Source organism: Typopeltis vanoorti, chromosome 15 (assembly GCF_054136105.1).
Source record: "Typopeltis vanoorti isolate ZY-2024b chromosome 15, IOZ_Tvanoo_1.0, whole genome shotgun sequence".
Classification (NCBI taxonomy): Eukaryota; Metazoa; Arthropoda; class Arachnida; order Uropygi; family Thelyphonidae; genus Typopeltis; species Typopeltis vanoorti.
The window spans coordinates 5,502,648-5,523,870 of NC_143563.1; the positions used below are offsets into that span (position 1 = coordinate 5,502,648).

Sequence of the window (21,223 nt, forward strand, 5' to 3'; positions counted from 1 at the left end):
GGTGTAGAGCTTCGCAAACTTTTTTTTTCATAATGCAGAAACTCATCATCATCAAATTCCTCATATGTACCATCAAGGGGTGTACAGGATATAATGATAGTACTACATGAAGAACTTACATCAATACTAACTTCCAGTCAACAATTTTCCTCCAAATCAATCTGTTAGTTGTCAATACTATAACATTATTAGATCTTATATTTGTGTCTTCTAAGGCACTTTTTACTGTATCAATCACCTATATCTTGGCCTTCCTCTGGGTCTTTATCCTGCGAACCTGGCAGAGAACATTTATTTTGCTAATCTTTCCTCTCCCATTCTGTTTAAATGACCATAGATGAGATTTAAATGAGATTAGCTCTGATAATGCATTCCTGGATTAGGAAAGAACTATGTCAAGTTCTTATTTAAGATCCTCGTTTTTAATATGATATTGCCATTGATGTCATCTGTTCATGCCCCTGATCTTTCTCAGGACTCTCATATCTGTGGTTGGCCAATGTTTTATTTCTAATCCAGCTGTCAGATCCATAAGTTAAAATTGGTTTGAACACTGTCTTCTAATTTAATGTGTTGACTAATTTCTCTCTCATTCCATATAAATTTCTTATTATTAAGAGAGACCTCCGAGGAATCAGGGACTCATCGAGGGAGGCCACATACTACATGCATCAGCTATAATACTTATCCTAGAATTCATTCACACTGCTTGCACTCACAACATCTAATGTCAATCCATTCCAATCACACACACCACCCTGTGAGACAAAAATCTAGCACTCACACCCTTCTTAGCAGTATTCATTCTTAGCTTCCAAGGATGTCCTCTTGTCCTTTCTTCAACCTCCATAAATTGAAGAATTCCATCAATTGAAATCCTGTATGATCCTTTCAGAAGTTTGTGTCTCTCAATCATATTACCCCTCATTCTCCTGTTTGCTAGTGTCTGCAGTCTATAATCTGTCTTCATAATCAGTATTCCACAATCCTGATATCATTTTTAACACTCTCCTTTGCACCCTACAGTATATCAGAATCGCAACGGAAGCCAGAAGGCCAGACCTGTGCACAATAGTCCATCTGAGGTCTTACCAGGGCCTTGTAAAGAGGCAAAATGACATCCTTATCTTTACATGTGAATGTTTGTTTCTGTATTGCAATTATCTTTTGAGTTGTAATTGCAATCTTTGCTGCCTGGTCCCTGAACTTCAACTTCCTATCTACTAACACTTCAAGATCCCTAGCCTCATCAGTTTCTTCTAGCATAATCCCACCAGTATGATACAACATTGGATATCTAAACATGCCCAAGAGAATGACTTTACATTTACTGACATCCATTTTCCCATGCCCACAGTTCCAACCTATTCAATGCAAGTACTGCATATCAGCAGCATTCTTGATTACCCTACCTATCTTTGCATCATCATCATCGAATAGCTGTATGTTGCTTGTCAAATCCTTCCCAGTATCATTAATGTATAGATTGAATAATGGTGGACCAAGCGCTGATTGAATAACAGTCGATCCACTCACTGATTAAAGTAACAAGTGGTACACCACTTGTTACTTTAAACCTTGCAGACTCACATCACCCTTATACCACTTTTTGATATCTGTCAGTCAGCTATCATCTTATTCATACTTATATTCTATAACCCAAACCCATATTGTCCAATTTATGCAATAGTCTACCATGCTGTATTCTGTCCAAAGCCTTAGTAAAATCCCAAAGTATCATGGTGTATCCATTCCTCTTGTCTAGTTCAATGGTAACATTGTTATAGAATGTGAGCAAGTTGCTAAAACCTGATCTTCCCTTACAAAGGCCATGTTGCTCTAATTGCAAAGTAGAGACTCACTGTCAACCCATTTCTGAATGTGTGCTCTAACCAATTTTTCCAAAATCTTCACCATCATCCCGAGATACTAATTGGTTAATAGTTGGATACATTGGTCTTTGCACCACCCTTGTGCAATGGGATTACCATACATTCTTTCCATTCCTGAGGAATCTTTCCTGTTCTGAGACTCATATTAAACAGCCTGGTCAAAGGAATAGCCAGTTCAGCTGCACACGTGCTAATATCCCAGCTGTCCCTATTGCTGAATTCTTATTCAGATTGTGCAACATCTCTAATATGTCATCCTCATATACCTGAGTTTCTTCATCCAGTGAAGAGGTAACAGTAAGCTCAATTTTTTATTTGACTTCCTACCATACTAGCTTTGTTGATTCTGTTGTCTATTTTCATATTTAATTTACCATCTTCACTAAAAATTGTGCCTAAGTAGCTGAAATGTTTTACTTGTTCTATTGGTTCTCCATTGATGATGCAGTTGATATTTTCAATGTTTTCATTGTCTTTGTCTTGTTATATGATTTTCATACCAAATTTATTATAACAGTTATTCAATTTAGTCAGGGAATCTTTTAGACTTGTACTGGATTTATTTATTAAAAGTATGAGATCATCTGCATAAAGTAAAGAGCTGATATTAACATCTCCAATTTTGATATCAGGTTTAATGCTGCTTTCCTTCATAATGTGATCCATATAGATAATAAATAACAGAGGGAATAATGTACATCCTTGTCTGACACCAGATTTAACATGAAACCATCTTCCTGTACTTCCTTCAATTCTAACTGCTGCTGACTTACAACTCAAATAAAGACTAAGTATTGCTTGATATAATACCTCATTGACACCATATAACTGTAGCATTTTGAACAGCTTTTCTCTTGGCACCTTGTCATATGCCTTTTCCAGATCTACAAAACTTAAATACAGATCTTTGTTATATTCCAATGATTTATCAACTGTTTGTTGTAAAGTGAAAATCTGATCCTGACATCCTCTATTTGGCCTGAATCCTGCTTGTTCTTCACCAAGCTTGCCTTTCACAATTCTCAATCGTTTCTCAAGTATAATTGCATTAATCTTACCAGGAACACTTAGTAAGGAAATACCTCTATAATTTTCACATTCAATTTTATTTCCCTTTTTGTATATGGGTACTATTAGAGCTCTACTCTAATCTGGAATTTGGCCCTCTTCCATGCCTTCTGAATTATGCAGTACAGCAACTGCAAGACTTTTAAACCTCGATACTTGACCATTTCTGGTCAAATATCATCTATTCCTGCTGCCTTTCCACATTTCAGGTTTTTGATGGTTTTTTCTACTTCAATTATGGTTATGTATTCCTCATTGCATGGCTGTTGAGTGTTTTTTTACCACTGTGCTGTATCACTGCTTGTTTCATTTAGCAATTTTTTGAAGTAATTACTCCATACATCAAGGATATCTTTTTCTCCAGTTTTCATGTCACCTTTATCTCTATTTATATCTTTTTATCTCTAATTCCTTTTACAGCACTCCAGAATATTTTGCTGCCTTCTTGATATCTATTTTCTATGTTCTTACCAAAGTCTTCGCATGAATTTTGTTTACCTAGTTTTACACAGTGTTTAGCTTTCTTACATTTTTCTCTATATTCTCTAAGAGCACAAGCTGGATTATTTGCCAGGAACTTTTGATATGCTTTCTTCTTTTGTTTTGCTGCCTCTTTAACTTCCTGTGTCCACCATGGAGTTCTGATTTTTCTATCCTTGCAGAACAATCTTACCACATGACTCTCTGGTAGAATCAACTAATTTTTTCTTCAGGGCTTGCCACTGAATCTCCAAGGTTTGGTTACTGCTCTCAAACCCTTTCATTTTTTCTTGAATAATGTTTGTGTATTTTAGTGTACAGTTCACATATGAGATCTGCTCAACTTTTATTTACTTTAAAACTTTGTTACATGTTCTTCTTTTCAATATGAAATTCAATTTTATCCTTCTGAAGACTAAATGGTGATCACTTCCAATTTCAAATCCTCTATACACTCTAGTATCCTACACCAGTGAGAAAACATCACTATCAACAATAACATAGTCAATGAGACTTTTCTTATTCCTTGCCTTTTCTCTCCATGTGTATTTATACACATTTTTATTTGAACATTATGTTAGTAATAACCATTCCATGTCCTGAGCAGAAATCCAACAGGTATTTGCCATTATTATTAGCTTTGCTCTTTTCTCCAAATTTTCCCAAAATATTTCTGTGTCTGACAATCATTTTCTACTTCTTCTTCTGCAGCTTCTCCCTCTTCAGTGGGGGTCACTGTTGATAATGAGTCTCCTCCACACCTTCCTGTCTTGGGCTGTCACCACATCCAAGTTCTTCATCCTCAAGTCCTCTTCTACCAGCTCCCCCTCCATCTCTTCTTTGGCCGCCCACGCTTCCGCCCTCCTTGCACATCCTTCTGCATGACTTTTCTTCCCACATATTCGTCCTCCCTCCTCATCACATGACCAAACCATCTCAACCTTGCCTCCTGTATTTTCGCTCCTAAGTTTGTAACTTTCACTGTTCCCCTGACATAGTCATTTCTCAGACGATCCTTTTTGGTCACACCACACATCCTGCTGATGTTATTTTTCCTCAGGGCCACAGTTTCTATAGCATATGTCATAGCTGGACACACTACTGTCCTATAGATTTTGCCTTTCAGATTGATCGGCACCCTCTTATCGCATAACACTCCAGCCATCTCCCTCCAGTTCCTCCAACCCACTTGTATCCTGCATCCCACTTCCTTCTCAGCTCCTCCATCTTCTTCCACTGTTGAACCTAAAGTCTCTCACCTTCCTGATGACATTTCTTTCCAGCTCCAGATCTGTCTCCTGTCCACTGCCCACTGTGCAACACATATACTCTGTCTTACTTCTGCTCAGTCTCATACCTCTCTCTTCCAGTACTTTTCTCCATCTTTCTGGTTTAGTTCCTGCTTCTTTTGAATCTGCACACAGCAAGATGTCATCTGCATACAACATTGTCCAAGGCGCATCTTTTCTCACCTCCTCTGTTACCACCTCCATCACAATATTAAACAGAAACGAACTTAATGCTGACCCTTGATGCAAGCCAACTGTTACTCGAAAACTTTCTGTCTGTCCCAGACAGGTCTGAACACTTGTCTTCACATTTCTGTACATTTCCCGCACCAACCTGACATATTTCTCCGGAACCTTCTTCACCCTCAGACACCTCCAGACTTCTTGCCTTGGCACTCTATCGTATGCTTTCTCCAGATCAATAAATGCCCTTTGTTTCTCTCAATACTTTTCCATCATCTGCAGTAACCCAAAGATAGCATCTGTTGTTGATCTACCAGGCATGAAGCCAAATTGTTCCTTTGCAATCTCCACCTTCTTTCTCAATCTACCATCAAGAACCCTTTCTAGGATTTTCATTGTGTGGGAAATCAACTTTATTCCTCTGTAATTTTTACAGTCTTGTGCATCCCCTTTACCTTTGTAGATGGGGACAAGATTACTCTCCCTCCATTCCTTGGCTATATTTTCCTGTTGGCAAACTTTCATGAACAGGTCCCACAGCAGGTCAATTGTCTCTTCCCCCAGTGCCTTCCATGCCTCCACTAGAATCCTGTCAGGGCCCACCGATTTTCCATATTGATGGTTTTGCACCATCCCACTGATGGTGGGATGGTGCAAAACATCTACTGATGTTTTTGCACCATCCCACTCCGAAGGCTGCCCATATTCTCTGTGATTCCTTGCATTTTCTTCATTCAAAAGCCCTTCAAAGTATATTTCCATCTGTTTCTTATGTCCACATCCCTCCATAATACTCTTCCTTCAGCGTCTTTGATCTGCCTCACATGTAGGATGTCCTTTGCTGCTTTATTTCTAAATTTCGCTAGTTGGTAAATTTTTCTCTGTCCTTCCTTTGTTTCTAATTGATCATACAGATCTTGATATGCCAATGCCTTCACTTGTGCCACAACTCTCTTAGCTTCTTGCTTTCTCTCTCTGTACATCTCTGTCCTCTTCCACTCTTGACTCATCCCACTTCTGCTTTGCCCTCCTCTTAGCTGTCACTGCCACTTGTACATTATTATTCCACCACCAACCCTCCTTCTGCTCTCTAATCTTTCCAGATGTCTCACCAAGCATCTCAATTGCACAGCTCAGGATTACTTTTGAATTATGTTTCCACCAATCTTGTACACTTTCCAGTCCATCCAAAATCCTTCTAACACCCTCTCCCTAAAACGATTCCTCACACTTTCCTCTTTTAAGCGAAACTACTTAATTGTCTTCATCCCATGGCATCCAGAGATTCTTATCTTCGTTGTTTCAAGGATACTTGCGACATAAGACTGAATGATATAATCACGTAATCACAAGAAAGATATTTATTTAACCAAATATTTCGGTCTGGAAATAGCAGACCATCGTCAGTGGTATTACAAGAACAGTTTAAAAAATACAAGCTAGAATACTAACAATAGATCATTAAAATTAGAAAACGGTGCGTGATGTTATATCACTAAGTATGAAATGGAATATTTTGAAGTAGAGACATGATTGAATTTGCTATTAAAAAAAAAAAAAAAAAAAAAAAAAATTAATGAGTAATCTTGATTAGACTTTCCCAGATTTTTGATGTAGATATACAGTCATTACGATTCAGGTTGGGATGATAGAGCAAGGCCTCCACGCTTTCCTTGAACAAACGTTCGAACCTATAACGGGATCTATGTAAGAGGCGAGTCCTGGACCAAAGGATGCTGTGATCAGTTTCAATCCCGTGTTGAGCCAATCCAGACTTTTCAGGTCTGTTGTGAAGAATGGATTATTGATGTTCTTGGATTCTTTTTTCAAGAGAACGTCCAGTTTGTCCAAAATAAGAGAGATCACAGTTGCACGGAATTTGATAAACTCCAGGAAGAGAGAAAGTTGAGCGTTTGTCTTTAGGAGAAGGAAAATGAGAAGACAATTTGTTAATAGGTGAATACGTAGTTGTTAAATCATATTTCTTTAAAATTCTTGCGATAGGTTCTGAAATACTGGAGATATAAGGAATAGGCACTCGGCGTATTGAAACTTTGTTGTTTTGTGGAGGATTATAAGAATTGAGAAGACGTTGAGTACTTTTTTCAGAAAAGCCATTGAGTTTCATGTGTCGTTGGATAGTAGAAAGTTCTTTCTGTAGATAATCAAAAGTAGAACAATTAGTTTTGGCTCTTCTGATGAGGCATTTTATAATTCCTGTTTTTTGACATGGATGATGGGCTGATTCTTTAAGAATATAATGACCTGTGAATGTTGGTTTCCTGTATACTGTAGTTGTAAGAATATTTGAAGGTGATCGGATGAGGAGAACGTCTAAAAAAGATAACTGGTTGTTTTCTTCTAATTCCATAGTAAACTTTATGCGATGATGCAAGAAAGCATTTTTGCTGTGAGGCCAAGTAGTAAATATGTCATCTATATATCTTACCCAAAAAGATGGTTGAGAGAAAATAGATGCGAAGAGGACTTTTTCTAAATGTTCTAAACAAACGTTGGCTAAAGCAGGAGAAAGAGGACTTCCCATGGCCGTTCTTTCTACTTGGCTGTAAAATTTATTTTGACATACGAAATATCCAGAATGTATTACGAAATCGAATAGTTTTATAATATCTTTAGGAAAGATGTCAGCAAGTAATTTTAAAGTTTCCTTGAGAGGTACATTGGTATATAAAGATTCTATATCAAAACTAACCATAAGATCTGTAGGTTGTAATGAGACATTTTTTAATTTTTCTAAGAAACTGAGGAATTTTTTAAAAAAGAATTAGAGTTGCCAATGTAAGATTTCAATAATTTAGCTAGATATTTGGCTATACGGTAAGTAGGAGAATCAATACAATCTACTATTGGACGAAGAGGATAGTCAATCTTATGGATTTTTGGAAGGCCATAAAATCTAGGAGGTCTTGCAAAATGAGTTTTAAGTCTTTCAGTTGTGTCTTTATCCAAACTGATGACTTCATCAAGGAGAGAATTTAATTTCTTTAGTTGTTGGTTGGATTATAATCAATTTCTTGATATGTGGAGCGATCTCGAAAATGTTATCAAATGTTCTTCCCTCTTGTAGAAAAACGAATTCACAATTGCCAGATCAAATGCTACTGCAAAGTCCACAACCCCTTCTCCTTCCTGGTTCATCATTCCCACTCCATGGCTACTATGCACCCTTCCACAGTCTCTATTCTGTCTCCCTATGTGTCCGTTCAAGTCTTCTCTGACAATCACCATCTCATTTTCTTCCAGTTCCCTCATTTCTTCATCTAACACGTTCCAGAACTCATCTTTCTCCTCTGCTGTACAACCACCTTGCGTGGCATATACACATAATACGACCACCCGCGCTTCTCCAAGACCCAATTTCATTCACATGATCCTGTCGTTCCTTCTACCCACTTCCAGTACTTCGCCCTTCATTCTGCCACACACCACAATTCCTACACCATTTCTTCCCTCGTTATTCGCTCCAGAGTAGAACAATTTATATCCATCTCCCAGTTCCTTTGCCTTTCCCCCCTTCCACCTTGTCTCCTGCACACATAAAATGTCCAACTTCCTCGTCATGTCTGCCACCTCTCTTCCCCTTCCAGTCATGCTTCCAACATTCAGTGTTCCCACTCGCAACATCCTCTCCACCTGCTGGGCTCTCTTCTTTAACCGCACCCACCCTTGGTGCGGTAGCCCTCGTGCACTTCTCGCAGCTGTAGGGCGATGTGGCTGCGCATCGCTTAAGGGGTACGCCCTAGCCCTTATATCATTTTCTCTTTGACTCATATCATAGTTTGAGCTGGCATTGAAGTTTTACGACCAGATGCCCTTCCTGACATCAACCCTCACCATTTATCCGGGCTTGGGACCGGCACCTATTGAGGCTTGCTTGCCTTCTTCAGTGGCTGCATAAGACGAAATGACTTAGCAAGATAAGAAAGACTCACCCCTAGCCCTCGAATACTCTAATAGCATCAGAGGGAAGGAGCAAGGAGAGGAGAAAGAAGCAAAGAAAGAAGAGGAGGGACCAATCTACAGAATAATATAACTGATGTATATTACATGAAGTAAGGCATGGTCCAGCATCTGGTACCTCGGGTTTGCCATGCCCGTACTCAATAAAGTGAGCCCTTAAGGTACAATCATTTCCTACTCTGCTATTTAAATCCCCAACAAGGACCAACTTTCTTTCTTTTTTCATTGTGGCAGTTGCTTTCTCTAATGCTTCAAAAAACTCCTCCACTTCTACTTTAGTAGAACCTTGTGTGGGACCATAGGCACATCTAGTCTCATTGTCCAGTTCCCCATTCTGATATTTGCCCATATATCTCTACTTGATATTGCCTGGCAAAAGCAACGAGATGATGTCTCAGCCGGCATGAAATTCGTACCATCATTGTACCACGTTGTACAATGATGGTATGATCATTGTACAACGTGAAATTGTATCATCATTTTATTTGTGGTTTAAGTCAATAAGAATACAATTTGATTTGCTGAATCCCCAATTGCCAGTTCATCCTTGTTCGTTCAGTATCCAGGTAGATTACCTAACAGGATGTACCACGAGAAGGTGAGGATAGGACATTAGGTCAGATGCCCTGGTCTCTGCATTCCTTTAAAGGCTATGTGGAAGTCTCCTCTCAGTTATACTGCTTTGATCGTTAAGCACCCCAATTGCAGAATCTACGTTAAAATTGTTTCTTTTCATGGAAAACCTATAAAAATTTTCATAAAAAATATTATCGAAAATGACATTGAATGGGTATGTGCAAACTATATTAATTTAAATATATATATATTTAGAAGAAACACACATATAAACCACAGTGAAAATTATTTAATTGTAAATATTTCATCCTAAGTATCTTAGGACATCATCAGTACAGTATTTAAACAAAATTATGAATAACATACAGTTAGGGCGCATGATTACAACTGTATGTTATTCTTAATTTTGTTTAAATTAGATGATAGAAATATAAGATCTGATAATGTTGGAGTCTTACAAGTAACAGACTGATTTGGAGGAAAATTGTAGATAGGAAGTTAGTAATGATGTAAATTTTCTAATAGTAAAAACTCTAATAGTTTATTCATTAGAGATGAATTATGCACATTAATTAATGATGGGTCATTAATAGTTATTAACAGTCAAACATAGTTTATGTGCATAGTGAACTAAGTTTCTAATAACACCATGTTATTAACAGGAACAATGATGAGGAGTAGTGTTAATATACAATTATCAATATCAGTTGGCTTTTTTTTCTATACTGAGAGCTTTAGGCTGCTATTAGGTTGATGTAAAATAAGAACATCCAGAAATGGGAGGCAATTATTATCTTCTACTTCGAGTGTAAATGTAATTCTTGGGTGTACTGAATTAATTTTCCCAAGAAATTCATGAAGTTCAGACAAGGAGTTCCATATAGCAAAAACATCATTAACATATTTATACAAATAGATGGTCTAAGAGAAAAAACATTGACAGCATGCTGTTCAAAATGTTACTTAAGTGTTAATCCATTATTATATACCAATTTTATCATTATGTGCACTTATTACATTTCGATATTTAGATCTGTGTATGTTTTACAGAGAGAACATTTTTAAACAAACATCTATTTTTAGAAAAGAATTAGTGAAAAATGGCTGAATGTGTAAAAAGAATAATCTTTTTAACCACTGTTCCTCAAATTAAAAAAAAAATATTAAAAAAGTAAATTAAATGTTTAACCATTTAGCTCTCTTTTTGAATAATAGTGGTCAAGAGTTATTAGACTTCTGTACTTTCAATAACTTTGAAATAACCAATACTTTTTTTTTCAAAAAAAAAAAAATTTATATATATATATACGAATGAATATATTTGGAATAACAGAGGAACAAGATCTATAATTGATTATATCATTACTAATCAGAAACTAGCTTCACATGTGAGATTTTAAATGTTTACAAAGAAAGTGAAATTTTTTCGAATCATTATTATCATAAAACAACAGAATCAGCAAAGCTGGTATGGTGGGAAGTCAATTGAATAAATTCATATAGAAATAAGAGAGAAATTAGTTAGAACACTAAATTAGCTGTATACAAGGACAGTGTTCAAACCAGTTTTAACTTATGGATCTGAGATCTGGGTCAGAAGTAAAACACTTGACCAAAGACTAGAGACTGCAGATATGAGAGTCCTGAGAAAGATTAGAGGCATGAACAGATGGCATCAATGGCAATATCATATTAAAAACGAGGATATTTGGAAAGAACTTGACATTGTCAGCATCCAGGAATGCATTAGCAGAACTAATCTCAGGTGGTATGGTCACTTAAACAGAATGGGCAAAGAAAGATTAGCAAAAGAAGTGTTCTCTGCCAGGTTGGCAGCAAAACGACCCAGAGGGAAGACCAAGATATAGGTGGATTGATATGGTACAAAGTGCCTTAGACGATAGAAATATAAGAACTGATAATGTTGGAGTCTTGACAAGTAACAGACTGATTTGGAAGAAAATTGTAGATAGGAAGTTAGTAATGATATAATTTTTTTCATTTAGTGCTATCATATCCTGTACACCCCCTGAGGGTACATGGCAGGAATTTGATGATGATGAGTTTCTAAAATAGAAATACTAGCAAAACAGATAAAGGTAGTAAATAACAAAAAAACAAGAAATGGAATAAGTATACAAAGTATATCTATTACAAGAAGAAAATATTAGAATGCTATATCACAAATAACAAATTACCTGAAAGAAGGCAAAATCAATGAAGATAGAGAAGAATGAAAATTTTAATAAAGATAATTCATAAAGCAGCCTCTTGAAGTACTTGAAAGAAAATGTTAAAAAGAATAACATTAAAAATTTGGACCACAGATATAGAACATGTGTGTGTGGGGGGGAATAAGAAATGGCATAAAAATCCCTCCTTTAAAAACATGGAAACAGAAGAAATATACAAAAACAAAAGAAATAAAGCTAAAATCATAGTATAGATCAAGATTCTCGGGACAGATTTATTAATAAAATAGAAGACAAGACATAGTCTACAAAATATTAAGGAAATTAAACAGTGAAGAAAGAGATACAACACAAATCAACATGTCAGAGAAACAATGAATAGAACATTATAAAAATTTATGGTATGACCCAAATTTAATAACAGAAAATAATGACGAATAAGATAAAACCAATTAGATTAGAAGAACTAAAAGAAGCAATAAAGGTATTTAAAAAAAAAAAGAAAAGAGAATTAACTGAATTAGATGCCATAAATACTGAGTTTGGGAAATACGGAGAATAATAATTACATTACAGTCTTAAAATTAATAAGTAACTGTTGGAGGAAATGTGAGGTTCCATCGGATTGATCAAAAGCTAAGGATATATCTATGTATATATATTTAAGAAAGGAAAAAGAGATGATCGAGGAATAAGTTTATGAAATACAGGTTACAATATTTACTGTAAAATTCTGAATAAAAGAATGAAATATTGTACCCAGTCTACTTTCAGAAGAACAAAATGGTTTCAGACATGAAAGATCATGTATAGACAATATTTAAGATACAAGCTATACAAAATTTGGACCACAAATATAGAAAAAAAAAAGAAAAGGAAATGGCATACAAATCACTCTTTCAAAAACATGCAAAGGAAATAGAAGAAATATACAAAAATAAAATTATATTAAAGAAATTATATTCTTTCTTTATCATCTTTCAAATATAATAAGATCATAATGGTCACCAAAGCTGACAAAGTGTGTGCAGTTGTGATTCACCCTTTGTCAGCTTAATAATTACTTTAGGAGTGTGATCTTCTACTTCAGAATCACACTACCTATAGATGTATTTCCAGAGATTCTACTCAATCACATATCAACAAACTTGATAATCTTCTAGATGAAGTTCATTCTTGGGATGAAGAAACCATCAGAAAGTTAAGTGTTTATCATGCAGAGCTTCCCCAACTTTGATCTTCCCAAGTTACATAAAGAAAATGTTCCATTTAAGTCTTATTGTAAATTGTATTGGTTGTCCTACCTATAAACTTTCAAAATATTTGTCAAATCTTCTCTCTCTCTCTCTTCATTTACCTTCTTTTTCATTAAAAATTCAGAAGATTTCAAGAATAAAATAATAGGATTTTAAATATCTTTACAATCCACAGATCTTTTGATCAGTTTCAACATAATTTCACTCTTCACAAACCCTCCTGCTAACTGATAAAATTACTATGCAATGATTTCCTCCGTATATTGTAAAATTATTTAAATTTGTCATAAATTCTGATTACTTTAATTGTCAAAACAAATTTTAAACAGATAGAAGGAACTGCAAAATGGGGTCTCCTGTTTCTCTTGCTCTACCAAAATTATTTTATGGAATGCTTTGAATATATTAAATGCCTCTGTAGCGCAATTGGAAGAACGGAACATTGCACCCTTCGATTGGAAAATACCTGCATTTGATTCTCATCACAAGAGGAATCTTTATGGGCTTTTTCAATTGAAGGTGAATTAGCTGTTCTCCTATGGAGGTAGCAGGCTTCATTTTTTCATCAAACTTGGGAGTTTTTTTTTATCCCACATACAGACAAATTGGACATGAGAACACACAATTTACAGACAAGAAATGGGGGTGGGTGTTAGATGCCATTAATAGTAGTAGTGCCATTGAAGAATTAAGTAGTAAGGGAGATGATGGGATGTACCTGGTAGAGTGCCCTCCCATGATGAGTTGTTGGACTCCTTGGAAGTGCAACATAATAATAATATTCTCATTGTTTTTTCTTTTAGGCCATCTATTTGGTACAGATATGATGTTTTTGCTGTATGGAACTTTTGCCTTGTCTGAACTTCATGAATTTCTTGGGAAAATTAGTTCAGTATACCCAAGAATTAAATTTACACTTGAAGTGGAAGATAATTGTCTTCCCTTTCTGGATGTTCTTATTTTGTCATCCTACAGTTCTCAGTATACAGAAAACCAACTTGTACTATAATTATATTAACACTGCTTCTCGTCGTTACCCCAGTCAAAAATAAAACCTTAGTTCACTGTTCACATAAGCTATGTTCAACTGACTTTTAAATAATGAACTGTCATTTATCAGCACTACTTTCATCTCTAATGGTTATAATACAAAGATAATTGATTTATTTTATTAATGGGTGGTAGATTAGGTGTAATCCTCAAGAAGTATTCCAGAATTTTAATACCATATGTTAGAAGACTATCAGAGAAAATTGCAAGACTACTTCACCTGATTGATCTACATGTTTTGTTCCATCCAGTTTGCAACAAACTAAAGTTCTTCCTAGCCTGTTGGAAAATATCCTGGAGTATACAAGATCCTTTGTTCATGTTATCTAGAAGAACATAGAGTATATTTTATCTGAATCCAGTGTGGGCATGAGTATTTGTAAAGGCCTGCTCTGAACAAGCTTGTATAGCTCCTTGAGTTTATAAGGCTTTTCTTTAAACTTTAAAAAAAAATTCTTAATCTCATATTTACAGAACCAAACCTCAAGAAAAATTATTGCCTGAAGCTTCCTCGATTTTTGAAAATTGTCCTAAGTAATTCTCATTTCTCTGTTTCTTAATATCATAATTATTTAAATTTATTTCTCTGAATTGTAGCAATTTGTGGATAGTTATCTACCTGCAGGTGATAGCATATATTGTTATGTGCTCATGATTTTAAACGTTGCTCTTATGTTTATTTTATTATGTCTCTTTTCAGCTGCATTGACAATGTTGGAAGTTTTACTTGGATAAAGGATTAAACTAAATTCATTATTATCTAACCAAGTGGGAAAAAACTTCCGACATCTTTCTCTAAATCCAGAGTAATTTAATAAGGGTGGTACACCTTTTGGCAACTTGTATAGGTAAATATGACTTCTCCATTGCTTCTGCCATAGTATCACCACTTCTGGGTCTAGCTCCCACTGACGAGGCCTCAATAAAGGTCGAAACTGGTCTGGGTAGTGGCCCTTCCCTTAATGCATAGCATTATACATGTCTGCAAGGAGATGTGCCTTGCACCATGGGAGATACCGAGACAAGGAGTGACGAGAGCTTGGTCCACCTTTACGAGTTGCCTCAGTAAAGTGAAGTATCCTGAAGGTACTTCAGGCACAAACTTTGTTTGCTTACACTTGGATGAAGGATTAAACTAAATTTATTATTATGCATTGACAATGGCTAGGAAATCTAGCCAAAAATTCTACAAATAATATTTTCCTGACTTAAGTGTTAATCCATTACTGTATAATAATTTTATCATTGTGTTGACCACTTATGCTTCAATATTTAGATCTACTCAAGACATGGGCATTTAAATTGCATTTAGGAAAATATTTCACATCTTGTAACAGCTTGAATGCAATTGTTTGCTACAGTGTTTTTATGTGACATGTGAGTCTTTGACTCCATGAGGTCTTGGGGTAATGATAATAATAATATTCTATTTGTTTTTTTAATCTCCAAAAATTAATTAAAATCTGTAGAAGTAGATTACTTTTATGGATTCCAGTTAATTTTTTTTATTTCAATATTCAACACTTCTTTTAGTTTAGTATTATGAAGTATGCATTCCAAAATTTACTCCTAAAAAAGTAAAATACTTGAATATACATTATTTACAGCATCAAGCTGTTCAGTTCATGCTGGCAGATATGGCGATAGGTATTGAATCATCTCGTTTAGCATGGATGCGAGCTGCCTGGGAAATTGACCAGGGACGAAGGAATACCTACTATGCCTCTATAGCCAAAGCCTTAGCCTCTGATGTCGCTAATAAATGTGCTACTGATGCTGTGCAGGTAAGTAATATGTTGGTTTGTTATTTAGAGTAGGGTAATATTATGCTACCCATTTCACTGTTTGTATTGGAAATGTGTGTATACTGCATACAGACCATGTCCAGCAATTAATGACCATGTATTCTTCTTCTTCTGCTGCTTCTCCCACTTAAATTGGGTCACTGTTGATGATGAGTCTCCTCCACATCCTCCTGTCTTGGGCTGTCACCACATCCAAGTTCTTCATCCTCAAGTCCTCTTCTACCAGCTCCCCTCCATCACTTCTTTGGCTGCCCACGCTTCCTCCTTCCTTGCACATCCATCTGCATGACCCTTCTTCCCACGTATTCGTCCTCCCTCCTCATCACATGACCAAACCATCTCAACCTTGCCTCCTGTATCTTCGCTCCTAAGTTCGTAACTTTCACTGTTCCCCTCACATAGTCATTTCTCAGACGATCCTTTCTGGTCACACCGCACATCCACCTAAGCATTCTCATCTCTGCTACTTCCATCCTGCTGATGTTATTTTTCCTGAGGGCCACAGTTTCTATAGCATATAGACCATGCTAAATTAATGACCATGTGTTATTGCTGTTATTAAGTGTTCTGTAATTAAAGCATGTAGTACATTCCATAAAATGAGAATTAGCTTCTCTCCATATCAGACAATTTAATATATTCACTCCCTGTACTTCATAACTTGGGTTTCATTTCTACAAAATGGATGAAGCTGATCTTGCCAAAAGGTATTACCCACCTCATAAGCTTCATGGTGATTAACTTTTATACTGATGTAGCTGCATGTTAAATATCCAATGGAGAATGATCTAACAGGATTCTTCAGTAATATTCAGACTTTAAAAAAATTTATTCATGTGAAAATGTGACTATTTCATATGCTATGTGAAAGATTGACTACATTTAGAGCATAAGCATATGCAGTTTTCTTATATTGTAACCTTGAGTAGAAATTTATAAGGTAATAGATATCTATTGAGTGGATACTTCTTAATTTACTTATTATAAATAATATGATCAATTTACTTCATACAGTATACATCCTAAAAATGAATGAATACAGACATTTATATTAAGTTTTAGGATCCACATTATTTCACGTAGAATCCACATTATTTTATTCCCCGAATTTTATTTTAGAACCCGCATTATTTCAGACAGTAACATATCCTGTTAGGATTAGGTACCAAGAGATCACAGCACTTGTTTGCTGGTCTCTTCACCATTGGCTGGCTGTAATTAGTGATAGACATGGGCTAGCTATCTCTGACTACTGGTGGAGATTGAACTACCACTCAGTCTCCAAAAGCTAGATAGAATTTAAAAGGCCTCGCCTATATAGGGAATAAAAAGGCATTAGCTTAGTAGTAGTAGTATATTGAGCTTTTATCTGGCAGACAAAGTATGTAATTGTAAAAGTAGAAGGACATTGCTATGGTTTTATTAATGAAAAGAGGCTATTTTTTCTCTTCACAGAAGAGGGTAGTTCACCTTATATATATATATATATATATATATATTTGCTACTGAAAAGTTGGATTGTAATTGATTGGATGACTGTGTGTGAGATTTTTTTTCTACTATTAGTTTGTGTAAGAAGACTGAGACAGGAAAGCTGTCAGAGTCTAAATTGGCAGAGAAGTACATCACTGGTTACTTGAGTTTGAAATTTCCAAATAGGAATACCCTCACATACTACTGCTGTAGCATGCACATTGAACTTGTAAACTAATTACAAGTTATGTTAATTAGTTTTTATTAATCTTGTATTAAAAAAAAAATGAGAATTCAAAGTGGGTTATATAGTTATATCAACAATCGTTACTTTTGAAGTTTCTGGCATTTACAATTAAAACACTGTTTTGAATTTCATTTCTAAAAACAGTATATACTGAATTATTTTTAACATTAATATGAGGATAAAACTTAGAATTATTTGTTGCAGATCTTTGGTGGAGCAGGTTTTAATTCTGAATATCCAGTAGAGAAGTTGATGAGGGATGCCAAGATTTATCAGGTAATTTTTCCTATTTGACCATTCCTATAAAATGATTTAGCTCTTCTAATATAACATTTATTTGATAGTATTCAAATTAAGGATTAAGCTCACTCTAAAGAATAATTTTTAGCTAGAATAAGACTTTCTGCTCCAATTAAAAAATAATTGTTGAATATATTTAAGGATTGAAGTTCACTTTCTGACTTCATATTAATTGAATTTTTTCATATTAAAAAGTGTATAATTTTTAAAAGAATTGTTTGATGTGGTTTATTTACAAGTTATTTTTATTTTATTTTATTTTTCAGATTTATGAAGGGACCTCTCAGATTCAGCGTGTAATAATTTCTCGGGAACATCTCTCAAAGGCAAAACAAATGTAGAAAGTATTTTAAATGTTTTATATATATATATATATTTGAGGTTATGCATTGTGTATTTTAAATTTTACATACACAGTATGCATAATTCTCAAACTTGAACATGCAATACTAACCTACTGAACATTTCGTTCTATGGTTATGAGGTAACATGCCTCATAATCGCAACATAATTGGGATTACTGATGCCTTAGAAGATGTCTTTGCTGATGCACTCAATCATGTAAAATTCTATTTTTTTAAATATTTCTACTTGTACATGTGTATAATAAATGACATTTGATTACTATGAGTCTTTCAGCCATCCCGTTAATTTTTTTTTTTCTTTCTTTTGCTTATTCTTTAATAATATGCTCAGCATATCTAGAAAAGGTTTTGAATATTCATTCCTTGGAGCCACTTTTGTAGCATAGTTGTTCCCTACCTGTTTGGTTGGCAAAATTATTATTGAGAGAGAGACCTGCAGGGAGAGTGAGGCCACATACTACATGCACCAGCTATCATACTTATACCTGAATTCATTCACACTGCTTGCACTCAAAATATCCAATGGCAATCCATTTCAGTCACACACCACTCTGAGGTGCGTGACTGGAATGGAAAGAAAGGAAATTCACTATAACAAACTATTCTTGTGGTGCCACATAGGTTTGTTATGGTGAGAATGAACTGCATTTGGGAAAGGAGAGGAAGAATATAAGCTATGAGTGTGAGCATTTACATGCAAGCTTCATTTAGAGTGACGAATCTTGTGTTGAGTATGTATTGGGACTGCACACAGAGTAATCGCATTGAAGAGAAATCCTCAGTAGTGATTATCTGGGTTCAATCGAATCTCAATATGGGAAACTTGTAGGGGACATAGTGTTTGCTATAGTAAATTTCTTTCAGCATATCATTAAACCTATGTGGCTTCAGTCCAGGACTTTTCAGTAGTTTGTTATAGCAGTATTTGCTGTTGCGAGAGTCAAGTGATTAGCATCTCGACTCTCCAACCAATAGGGAAAATTTTGAATCCTGTTATGGTTTTTGAATGTTTTTAGGTGGTAGATTTTTCCTCACCTGATGAGTCCATCCTGTTACTTATTGAAGACTTGAAGTATCTTGGAAAGGTGCAGTGTTTAACCTTCACCTACTGGCCACTGAAAATGGAAAAACAATAGGAAAAATAAGGATCTTTGGCACTTCAATAAAGGGCTTATTGTGGGTGCCTATCTGACTAGAGCACGCGATTTTGAAAACAGCAAAGTTGACTGGTTTCTGAAAAGGTGAGATATCCCAGATGTTCAATCAGTGGAAAAATAACCCACATTGCTTGTCTAAGAGGTGTAGCTGTGATCCTAAGGCAGTCTGTTAGGAGCAAGATCACTGTCATCTGAGAAGGCTTGTTCTGTTTGTCTGTACAAGCCTTCTCAGATGACAGTAATCTTCCTGTGTGCAGCAATTGACTGGAGCATTTAAGAAGGCTGTTCCCTACCCATATCTCACCAAACTATGCAGAAGTAATTGAAGTGATTAGTATTGGCAATTGCATGTCTATATGCAAAGTTTCTAATTCAGTGGTCAGTATGTGTAGATTATCTGGAACAAAGTTCACAGATAATCTAAGCCTTAGCCAAACCAGTGATGTGCTCTCTGCCTAGATATATCTACCTAGACCTGAATCTCATACTGTGGCTGTGTGATGGTTTTTTTCCTCACAAAGGAAACAAATTCTAATTACACAGTTAAATTACTTTATATTAACTATAAAGTATGTTTAAGTAATTTATCAGTTTATGCCATTTCCATTCTAGATGCACAGGAAGTTTGATAAACAGTAATGTGGATTGCATTGTCAAGAAAGTAGTATTAAACCTAAATTTACTGTTTGGAGATTCATTATAGGTTTAGCTATGTGATATACAACACCAAAGGAACATAATGAATAAGAATTTATTTAGTTGCTATTATCTTGCTAGTTTGATTATTTGTATAGTAACAATATGAACAGTTTAAAATCGTAATGACTCTTTGAAGATGGCAAATAAAATATGGAATTAGATCATAGAATAAGTGGATCTCCCTACTAATATCATTATGTGGAACAAGAACAAAATTATCTGTATATATACTTGCCTCTCCCTGTGTAAAAAAAACTTAAATTTTGTGAACAATAAAGGAAATATGATTGGACACAAGTATAGGTAAAGGAAACTGGGTGTGTGAACTGATAGCTTCAGGCAGAACCATGTAAGAAAATTAAGATGCTAGATAGGAGCATCTTAATTCACATCATTGGTCTTCAAGAATGTATAAACAGACCTAACATGAAGACCTATGATCACTTAAATGGAAAGAGAGAGAATTTTTTTTTTTTCCCTTCAAACAGGTGTTTTAAGAAAAAGTAGCAGGGAATAGCTCGGAATAAGATTAAGATATAGGACAGTACAATTAGGAATGCTTTAAAATTGTTTCCAAAATGTTGTACACATATCCCTTGGGGTATGTGAAAGCTCTTTTTTTTTTTTTTTTTGGTCACCATATTATCACAGATAGGGTGGTGGATGTCTTTCAGTGCCCAGAGAAATACCACCACCTTGCACATTAGAGGCCTGAAGTAGCTGCAGCCATGTTTGCTCAATATAGCAAGAGTTCTGGTTTCTGTTCCCCTTTCTCTCTCCCTCCACAAGCTGCATGAGTGACATCCTCAATGACATGCCAATCATATTGTAGGCAACCTCTATTCACTCCATTCAAGGGTACAGTAGTAAAATTGTTCTGTAGCCTGGCAACTGGAGGCTTCCCAATCAGCTAGTGTCAAATCCTGCAGCCACTTATTTTTCTAGTTCATGACTGGAGGGAGACTAAGAACAGGGGCTGCAGGAGGAACTGCCGTTTACTGTCCAATGACGTATGGACAGTAAACTGGGCTCCCTCTGTATGGATGGTATGTTTGTGAGTCTGTCACCTCTCATTACATGTCCCCATTTCCTTTTTCTCTCTTCCTCCCCACATATAATGGATCACTACAAAAAGAAATATGATTTTATTGGGATCACAAAAATTTTGCTAGCAAAACATAATTTCAAAAAAGCATAAAAGAAGAAAAAA

At 35.5% G+C, this 21,223-nt stretch overlaps 1 protein-coding gene across 1 annotated transcript in view; it reads left to right on the forward strand.

Moving 5' to 3' along the window:
- The window catches only part of LOC150098323 (medium-chain specific acyl-CoA dehydrogenase, mitochondrial-like), a 179,341-nt gene extending 160,922 nt beyond the window's left edge, over nt 1-18,419 (forward strand). Inside the window, exons 12-14 of the mRNA XM_090405826.1 lie at nt 15,575-15,751; nt 17,697-17,768; nt 18,059-18,419. Coding sequence (XP_090261952.1) covers nt 15,575-15,751; nt 17,697-17,768; nt 18,059-18,133 — 324 coding nt within the window. The 3' untranslated portion in view covers nt 18,134-18,419. The remainder of the gene's footprint in view (nt 1-15,574; nt 15,752-17,696; nt 17,769-18,058) is intronic.
- The last annotated feature ends 2,804 nt before the right edge of the window (nt 18,420-21,223 follow it).